Here is a 10,573-nt window from a genome sequence, read left to right on the forward strand (position 1 = left end):
GCTTTCAGGGGTTATTCAAGGTAACCAAGGGTTAATCGTTATGATGATGTGTAGAAATATAACCACGAGTTTATATAACACGCTCGATTATTATTTTGATATCGGCCAATTGAATAAGACTGTAAAGTTCGTATATTTACCGAATGCTTATATGATTATTATTCTATTATTTTAACAAGAGGTCCTTAGGCCATAACGGTCACCTGAGTTTTGATATAGGACCTTGAATGAAGGTTAGGGTCATTCATTTAATCAATCATTACAGCCTTTTACACATGAATGCGTCAAACCCAATATCAGGTTTCTGTGCCTCTTGGTTATCAAGAAGGTGTTCAAAGATTTTAGCATACTTGACCCATATGACCTTGAATAAAGGTAAAGGTCATCCATTTGAATAAACTTGGCAGCCCTTCAAACCAACATGCTACAAACCTAATATTGGGTCTCTGTGCCTTTTGGTTATAAGACGAAGTTGTTTAAATATTCTAGCATATTTGACCCATTTGACCTTGAATGAAGGTCAATGTCATCCATTTGAACAAACTTGGCAGCCCTTCAAACCAACATGCTACAAACCTAATATTGGGTCTCTGTGTCTTTTGGCTATCAGAAGAAGTTGTTTAAATATTCACGGATATTTGACCCATGAGACCTTGAATAAAGGTCAAGGTAATCAATTTGAACAATCATTATAGTCATTCATCCCAGAATGCTACAGACCTAATAGCCGGTCTCTTGGCCTGTTGGTAACTGTGAAGAAGTTGAAAATGTAAGTTGTTTACGACGCACGAAGCGCGACGGACGACGCCGGACAAAAACCGGTTGCAATAGGTCAACTGAGACTTCGTCACAGTTGACCTAAAAAGCGGAATTAATGTGTCAGCACACATAACATGACGATTTGTTAACGAATGGCCACACCAGCTCAAGGTGACCTCGAGCTGTATCATTTTAGACAAGCAGTTTATGTATATGATGGCATTACCAAAGCATGATCAAGTTACGATATTAATTCACTTACGTTTGTATCAGGTACAGAAGACGAAGGACAAGGTGGGCTCAAGCTGTCGTCTAATGTATTCCAGGCTGCTGTTGGGAGGTCAATGTATGAGCAATGCCTCCCAAACAACTCCGTGGATATAGCATTCTCATCTATAGCAGCGCATAACTTGTCCAGAAGGTAAAAAACGGAACAAATAACATTGGCATTAATTCATTGGATGCATTTAGATTTAAACAGAACAACGCACGATATTCAAATGCACACAATACAAATAATCTTACATATGATTATATCTCGTATTATAACACAATGTCACAGGTACTATCCTGTAATGTCACGGTATACCGCGCGGGTACTATCCTGTAATGTCACGGTATACCGCGTGGGTACTATCCTGTAATGTCACGGTATACCGAGCGAGTACTATCCTGTAATGTCACGGTATACCGCGCGAGTACTATCCTGTAATGTCACGGTATACCCCGTGGGTACTATCCTGTAAAGTCACGGAATACCGCGCAGGTACTATCCTGTAATGTCACAGTATACCGCGCAGGTACTATCCTGTAATGTCACGGTATACCGCGCGAGTACTATCCGGTAATTTCATGGTATACCGCGCGGGTACTATCCTGTAATATTACGGTATACCGCGTGGGTACTATCCTGTAATGTTACGGTATACCGCGCAGATACTATCCTATAATGTCACAGTAAACCGCGTGTGTACTATCCTGTAATGTCACGGTATACCGCGCAGGTACTATCCCGTAATGTCACGGTATACCGCGTGGGTACTATCCTGTAATGTCACGGTTTACCGCGCGGGTACTATACTGTAATGTCACGGTATACCGCGCAGGTACTATCCTGTAATGACACGGTTTTCCGCGCGGGTACTATCCTGTAATGTCACGGTATACCGCATGGGTACTATCCTGTAATGTCAAGGTATACCGCGCGAGTACTATCCTGTAATGTCACGGTACACCGCGCAGGTACTATCCTGTATTGTCACGGTATACCGCGCGGGTACTATCCTGTAATGTCACGGCATACCCTGCGGGTACTATCGTGTAATGTCACGGTATACGCGCGAGTACTATCCTGTAATGTCACGGTATACCGCGCGGGTACTATCCTGTAATGTCACAGTAAACCGCGCGGGTACTATCCTGTAATGTCACGGTATACCGAGCGAGTACTATCCTGTAATGTCACGGTATACCGCGCGAGTACTATCCTGTAATGTCACGGTATACCCCGTGGGTACTATCCTGGAAAGTCACGGAATACCGCGCGGGTACTATCCTGTAATGTCACGGTATACCGCGCAGGTACTATCCTGTAATGTCACGGTATACCGCGCGAGTACTATCCGGTAATTTCATGGTATACCGCGCGGGTACTATCCTGTAATATTACGGTATACCGCGTGGGTACTATCCTGTAATGTTACGGTATACCGCGCAGGTACTATCCTATAATGTCACAGTAAACCGCATGTGTACTATCCTGTAATGTCACGGTATACCGCGCAGGTACTATCCTGTAATGTCACGGTATACCGCGTGGGTACTATCCTGTAATGTCACGGTATACCGCGCGGGTACTATCCTGTAATGTCACGGTATACCGCGCAGGTACTATCCTGTAATGACACGGTTTTCCGCGCGGGTACTATCCTGTAATGTCACGGTATACCGCATGGGTACTATCTTATAATGTCACGGTATACCGCGCGGGTACAATCCTGTAATGTCACGGTATACCGCGCGAGTACTATCCTGTAATGTCACGGTACACCGCGCAGGTACTATCCTGTATTGTCACGGTATACCGCGCGGGTACTATCGTGTAATGTCACGGTATACGCGCGAGTACTCTCCTGTAATGTCACGGTATACCGCGTGGGTACTATCCTGAAATGACACGGTTTTCCGCGCGGGTTCTATCCTGTAATGTCACGGTATACCGCATGGGTACTATCCTGTAATGTCACGGTATACCGCGCGGGTACTATCCTGTTATGTCACGGTATACTGCGCGGGTACTATCCTGAATTGTCACAGTATACCGCCCGGGTACTATCCTGTAATGTTACGGTATACCGCGTGGGTACTATCCTGTAATGTCACAATATACCGCGCAAGTACTATCCTGTAATGTCACGGTAAACCGCGTGGGTACTATCCTGTAATATCACGGTATACAGCACAGGTACTATCCTGTAATGTCACGGTATACCGCGCAGTTACTATCCTGTAATGTCACGGTTTACCGCGCGGGTACTATCCTGTAATATCACGGTATACCGCGCAGGTACTATCCTGTAATGACACGGTTTTCCGCGCTAGTACTGTCCTTTAATGTAACGGTATACCGCGTGGGTACTATCCTGTAATGTCACGGTATACTGCGCGGGTACTATCCTGAATTGTCACAGTATACCGCCCGGGTACTATCCTGTAATGTTACGGTATACCGCGTGGGTACTATCCTGTAATGTCACAATATACCGCGCAAGTACTATCCTGTAATGTCACGGTAAACCGCGTGGGTACTATCCTGTAATATCACGGTATACAGCACAGGTACTATCCTGTAATGTCACGGTATACCGCGCAGTTACTATCCTGTAATGTCACGGTTTACCGCGCGGGTACTATCCTGTAATATCACGGTATACCGCGCAGGTACTATCCTGTAATGACACGGTTTTCCGCGCTAGTACTGTCCTTTAATGTAACGGTATACCGCGTGGGTACTATCCTGTAATGTCACGGTATACCGGCCGATTACTATCCTGCAATGTCACGGTATACCGCGCAGTTACTATCCTGTAATGTCACGGTATACTGCGCGGGTGCTATCCTGTAATGTCAAGGCATACCGCGCGGGTACTATCCTGTAATGTCACAATATACCGCGCAAGTACTATCCTGTAATGTCACGGTAAACCGCGTGGGTACTATCCTGTAATATCACGGTATACAGCGCAGGTACTATCCTGTAATGTCACGGTATACCGCGCAGTTACTATCCTGTAATGTCACGGTTTACCGCGCGGGTACTATCCTGTAATATCACGGTATACCGCGCAGGTACTATCCTGTAATGACACGGTTTTCCGCGCTAGTACTATCCTTTAATGTAACGGTATACCGCGTGGGTACTATCCTGTAATGTCACGGTATACCGGCCGAGTACTATCCTGTAATGTCACGGTATACCGCGCAGTTACTATCCTGTAATGTCACGGTATACTGCGCGGGTGCTATCCTGTAATGTCAAGGCATACCGCGCGGGTACTATCCTGTAATGTCACGGTATACCGCGCGAGTACTATCCTGTAATGTCACGGTATATTGCGCGGGTACTATCCTGTAATGTCACGGTATACCGCGCAGGTACTTTCCTGTAAAGTCACGGTATACTGCTCGTGTACTATCCTGTAATTTCATGGTATACCGCCCGGGTACTATCCTGTAATGTCACGGTATACTGCGCGGTTGCTATCCTGTAATGTCATGGTATACCGCGCTGGTGCTATCCTGTAATGTAAGCAATAATAAGTAATTTGCATGTCTCAGACCTTGTCGAATAAAGGGTGGAGTCTTATCCTGTGACGGTACTGAGAAGGAAAAGGCGGTAGTAAAAGAACAGTCTGCTCAGGATTGGGAACAATTTGTGTACATGAGAGGAAAAGAACTCAGCCCAGGTACGGATGATCATCAATTCAAATATTTTTTATCCCGCATGCAACAGCATTTAGGATTACAATATGCACATATATTACATATTATGTAATTTTTTAAAAATGTTGGAGAACAGGCAACACAATTTAAAACAATATTTATGATACAGGTCTCTTCGTAATAACCTTTTGACGTCACAGTAAGAAAATACCTACACAATTCATTAACAATTAATATACCTCTACTTATTTTACTCTATTATCATTCTCCTTATTTTCTCAAAAAAGAAGATTACATAAACAGAATATTTAAAGTACAAACAACATTCGGCGAGGTGTTTATGGCACGTTACTTCAGTTAGGGAAATGTTATTCATGATCAGGGGTGGTGGATAGGTTTGTCAAGTTTCTTACTTACAGTCATTGTTACAGTTTCGTTAGGATTAAAATTTACAAGCCATGTTTGAGACCACTCATGAATTTTGGTAGGTTGTTATTTAACAGATGTGTGGCCAGACCCGGCGACTACACTTCGACATATAGAGACGTATCGTCAGCAAATAGTTTTATATTACAAAGGATGTCATGAACAATATCATTTATGCAAATTAAAAATAGTAATGGTCCTAAAATTGATCCCTGGGGAACTCCCGCTGTGATATATGCTAAATAAGATTGTTTACCATTTATAACAACACGTTGGCAACGATTTTTTAAGTAATCCGTGAACCAAGTAAAACGATTTCCTGTGATACCCAACTATCTTATTTTAGAAAGGTCTCGATGCCAAACCCGGTCAAAGGCCTTGCTTATATCACAAAATACCATTCTGATTTCTTTACCTTTATCCAACGCGGAGAAGATATCATTAGCAATAGATATGAGTTGATTAATAGTGGAGTCGCCGGATCTGAAACCAGGCTGACAGGGTGTTAGTAGGGACTTGTCAACGAGATATTTGTAAACATATTTATAGACGCATCGTTCCATCATTTTACCAACAATTGACAGTATTGATATAGGTCGATAATTACTTAAAGCAGATGGGTCATCTTTTTTATATACTGATGTAATATTAGCAATTTTCCAAGATGATGGGAAAATACTGCTTGTAGTGGATAGCTTAAAATATCGGCAGCTTCCTTAATCAAACGTGGGCTTACAAGGTCGGGACCAGAGGCTTTCCTCGTGTCGAGGGAATGTATAGCAGCTAGAACGTTCTGGCGAGATATTACAATATCAGAAAGTATATGTGTATGAGACTGGTTTAATACAGGGGGGGTCAATGTAAGTGTCATCAATAGTAGATTGTGAAGAGAAAAAAGTGTTCAAAGCGTTTTCCTTATCCAGGTCGTCATGTAAAATATCGTTATTGTCAGAAATAGGGGGAATGTCGCTTTTCCTTTTGGAGTTGGACATAAAACTATTGATAATTTTCCACCATTCCTTACCACCAGTATTATTACTATGGTTAAGTTTATCACAGAGTGTGTTGAAATGATTTCGTTTGGAATTGCGAATGGCGTTGATACATGTTTTTCTAAATTTTCTAAATTTGGTCAAATCGTCCATTTTACCAGATTTCCGATGAAATTATTTTCTTTTACGAATCAATTTCCTTATAGTGTTGTTTAGCCATACAGGAGCGTTGCTTCTTACAGTTATAATCTTGTTTGGTATACATTCTCTAGCCGTCTTAAGTATAATGTCATTTTTTTGTGACTCTACTTATTTCCCATGACCATTCATGTTTCCTTCGGATTCGCTTTGGGAAATAGATCTGGTATCGGGAAGCCAGAAACTTGATATATCCCTCTATCACAGCGATTTGAAAAGATGTCGAATAAGAGCATTTAACTATTTAAAATCAACTTTAGCCGGAGAATTATATATCTGCTGTAATTCTACAGTTAGGGGTAAGGTAAAGGCATATCAGTATTATTGGCTATATATATTACAGCTTATACGGTTTTGGAGATTTTGTTTATAATATGAAGAAGATGATATTGTATTTGGGTTATGATAGTGTCCAATTATTATTATTTTTACTATTACGGTCAACCAATTAACAGGTGGCTATTTAGTGGTACTGAACATTGGAGCTGACAAAGACGGTAAAGGCGTTTCTCCAATAAAGGGAGGAATGCCACAGCTCGGGAAATTACTAAGTACAATGCTTCATGATGGTCTTATTACACAGGTGAGTAAATGTGTCCATGATAACATGATACAGATGTGGGTGTCGTTACAACATCGTGACATAAGTGTGTCTCTGACATACAGATGTGTATGTCTTTCTTTATGACATCGTAACACAAGTGTGTGTGTGGTCATGACATCGTAATACAGGTGTGGGTGTCGTTATGACATCGTGACATAAGTGTATGTGTTATCACGACATCGTAACAATTATGTGTGTGTGTCGTTATGACATCGTAACAGGTGTGTATGCGACGTTATGTCATCCTAACTCGACTGTGAAAGTGTCGTTTTGACATAAATACACGTGTCGTTATGACATCGATACATGTATTTAAGCCAGTCATTATGACACCATAACACGTTATGGCATCGTAGCTAGTAAAGGTGTTTATGTGTGTGTTGTTATGACATCGTTACACGTGTGCATGTGTGACGGTATGACATCGTAGCACAGGTGTGTTTGTGTCGTTATGACATCGATACACAGGTGTGGGCGTCGTTATGACATCGATGCAAGTGTGCATGTGTAACGGTATGACATCGTAACACAGGTGTATGTGTCGTTATGACATCGTAGCACAGGTGTATGTGTCGTTATGACATCATAACACAGTTGTGTATGTGTCGTAATGACATCGTAAGAAAGGTGCTTGAATTTGTCGTTCATACACAATTAATTTTCCTTTGTTCATATTCAGAATGTAGCTTTTCAATTTGTGGAGGGTTTTTTTTCATCTCTATGAATAAAACGTAAATGGCGCGAAAAACTTGATGTCACAATTCAATTATTGACGCTGCGTATTGATTTGTTCAAAAGAATTCCTTATTAATAGGCCTAAGTAAAATTGTACATAAAACGTGCACTAAATTTGAAATACAGTTTAATAAAACGTGGTTTAAATTTGAAATACAGTTTCAGAAAACAATCATAAGCATTGATGTCAATATTTCATTTGCTTCAAAGGGGTATAAAAAGTTTGCAAACTTTAGTAATATATGCTTCGCGGAAACATAGTTTAAAACATTTCCCCCATATCGCATACCACTATGAAACAAAAAATACCGTATTGACATGAATGCTTCAAACAACATCTTCCCGAACTTCATTACTGCTGCATATCAAAATCAGTAGTATGACGTCACAATCACAACCGATAACGTCAACAGGAGAAAGTCATAAATCAAACAAGCTGAACAAAAGAAAACTAATTCTAATAGCTTACATCAGCGTATCTTCTTTAGTTCCATCTATGTTCTAGCAGATGAAAAAGTCTTGTGTGATTATAAGACAAGTAAAGAAAACATAGTCACCAGACTTATGTTAGGGTAATAATTTAGTTCCTGTAATTATCATGTTTGTTTAGTGAGTAGACTTTAATCTTATGTATGTCTGATTCGGTTATAGGAGGAATTCCTCGACACGAACTTTGATGTGGACTTCTACAGAAGTGAGGAAGACCACAGTCGCCCGTTTACACAGGGGGACAGGCTGACGCAGATGGGTCTGGAACTGGTATCGGTTCGCTCATTCACCAACTGGCTGGAGCATCACACGTTCGACATCGTAGATAAAGGTATACCACTCGCGCTTCTATATAGTCTTTCTTGGGAAACAAAGTTATCTTAACAGGAAAAACGAATACATTCGTAATTTGGAAAGATGTTAATGATCTTTAAAAAGAAAGGATGAGATGACCAGGATTTGTCAATAAATTGTGTGAAGTTATCAGAGATTGATATTTCACTAATCTCACTTCTGAAGAAATCAATTTAAATGATACTAAAATGGCAGTAAGTAATTAAGTTTGGATGAGCTCTTGGAGCTGTCATATACGATAGTATAAAGTGTTTTTGTCTCCAGATAAACACAACAATCACGAGAATAACAAGATCTTATATATAATGTGGATTATTCTAATATGATAAACAAATTTCTTAATAAAGTTTTTGGTGAAATCAGTCAACAGCAATACCCTTCTAAGTTTAAAAACATTACATAATGATAACTCATTAAAACCCCAAGTATGCCTGCACATATAACGAATATTATATCTGTTATTAGACGAAGCTACCAAGGCAGAGTATGCCGAGAGGGTGGTGGCAGGTATAAAGCCGTGGTTCTACCATGTGATCTACAACGGGCTGTCGAAAACGAGGCCACAGGAGGAAAGAACGCGACTGACAGATCTCTACTTCGATAGGATGAGGGCATTTGCCCATGACAACCATGGCGGCAAGACTCAAATACCATTGGTTGAGACGGTTGTCAGGAAACGCCTCTAACGGGAAAGTTGAACTTCAGACCTTGCATATATTGAAATACTCGCGAGAGTATGAAGAACTCTTATTCAAAGGCATGGCCGTTGAAATATAAACTTGTATCAAAAGCATAATATCATAATCAGTTCCTACACAACCCCCCCCCCCCCCCCCCCCCCCCCCCCCCCCTATTTTTTATAAAACAGCTTTGTAAATTATAGAAATAAAGCCGATGTGAATACCATGTTAGCACCATTTATTTTTCAAAGTCCAAATATGTGTTTTACAACAAGAGATCTCAGAGAAATCTTTGTACCCACCATTGAATATTTATTTGGTCAATGTATTAGTTTTTTTTCTATACTTTCCTTTTACTTCCTTTTTGTCTCTAATCATTTGAAAACAAGGAGACCCCGGAACCTCACTTGAAATTAGAGCACTTTAAAAACACAAAATGGTCACCTTTCAACAACTTTATTGTCTAAAGAAGCACTTGGATTTGGCATCAGGCAAAACTTTTATTTACCATCTCCAAAGAATTCTAGTAATTTTATTGTGGTTTTAGTTATGTATTCTGATTTATATGAGTTGTAATTTTTAAAGTGGGTTTTGGTTCCAAAAAAGTCAAGTCCACAAAATGATAAAATGCGAAAAAACGCATTTTTGTCTGCATGATTATGCTAAAGCATCACTCCTTGACCTCTAATAAATGTATAAACAAAATTAGAAGGTTGTAAGGTGTATACTTTTGGACTTACAAGCTTTAAACTAAGCTTAAAACTTACCCCAACAACTTTGATTTGTTATGCATTCGTTAATTTCTCATTATTTATCAGCTGGTAAAAACCTCATTGTACGTTCTTCCATTCCCGTAAGGCTTTTGACGAATTTTTCACTTTTTGACGTCAATCCCAAGCCGGTTGACGGCAACGTTGCGAAGAACTTTCGGGGATGTCGGCCAGCATATTCATGTAGATATGCTCTCCAAAGGTTGCCTGTGGAAATTGACCTTACAATATATCATTTAGCAAAGTCTGCTCTGGGTGGATAGAAATTAACAATCTGGCAAAGTTCTCCGTTGTAAAATACACAGTCTCCGACGTTCAAACGTTTTGGCGCCGCCATGTTTGTTTACAAATGCAAGATTTTGGAGGGGAAATATTGTAACAGCCGTGACTCACGAGCGTGTATTATTGACACGAGTGTGTATTACTGGCAAATAATACACGGTTTTAAACCAATCAAAACTGGCGTTGTATAGCAAACGTGGTAGAATAGAAATTATATGCGGCTCACCACATTATGAAAATCCAAATATTCTTAAATTAGAACGTCAGCTGAATATTTGTAACGTCCAACTTACTGTCTAGCAATATTTCTAAGAAAAGTGATGTTATTGATTTGAAAATCGT

At 40.4% G+C, this 10,573-nt stretch overlaps 1 protein-coding gene across 1 annotated transcript; it reads left to right on the forward strand.

Annotated features, from left to right (window-relative positions):
- Positions 1 to 1,032: 1,032 nt before the first annotated feature.
- Positions 1,033 to 9,328, forward strand: LOC117319628 (the record flags this gene model as incomplete). Its single annotated transcript, XM_033874400.1, has 5 exons — positions 1,033 to 1,180; positions 4,597 to 4,724; positions 6,773 to 6,900; positions 8,308 to 8,476; positions 8,965 to 9,328. Coding segments are annotated over 5 exons (794 nt in total), but the record flags the coding sequence as incomplete, so codon positions are not given.
- Between the last annotated feature and the right edge of the window lie 1,245 nt (positions 9,329 to 10,573).

Source organism: Pecten maximus, unplaced genomic scaffold, assembly GCF_902652985.1.
Source record: "Pecten maximus unplaced genomic scaffold, xPecMax1.1, whole genome shotgun sequence".
NCBI classification, from domain to species: domain Eukaryota; kingdom Metazoa; phylum Mollusca; class Bivalvia; order Pectinida; family Pectinidae; genus Pecten; species Pecten maximus.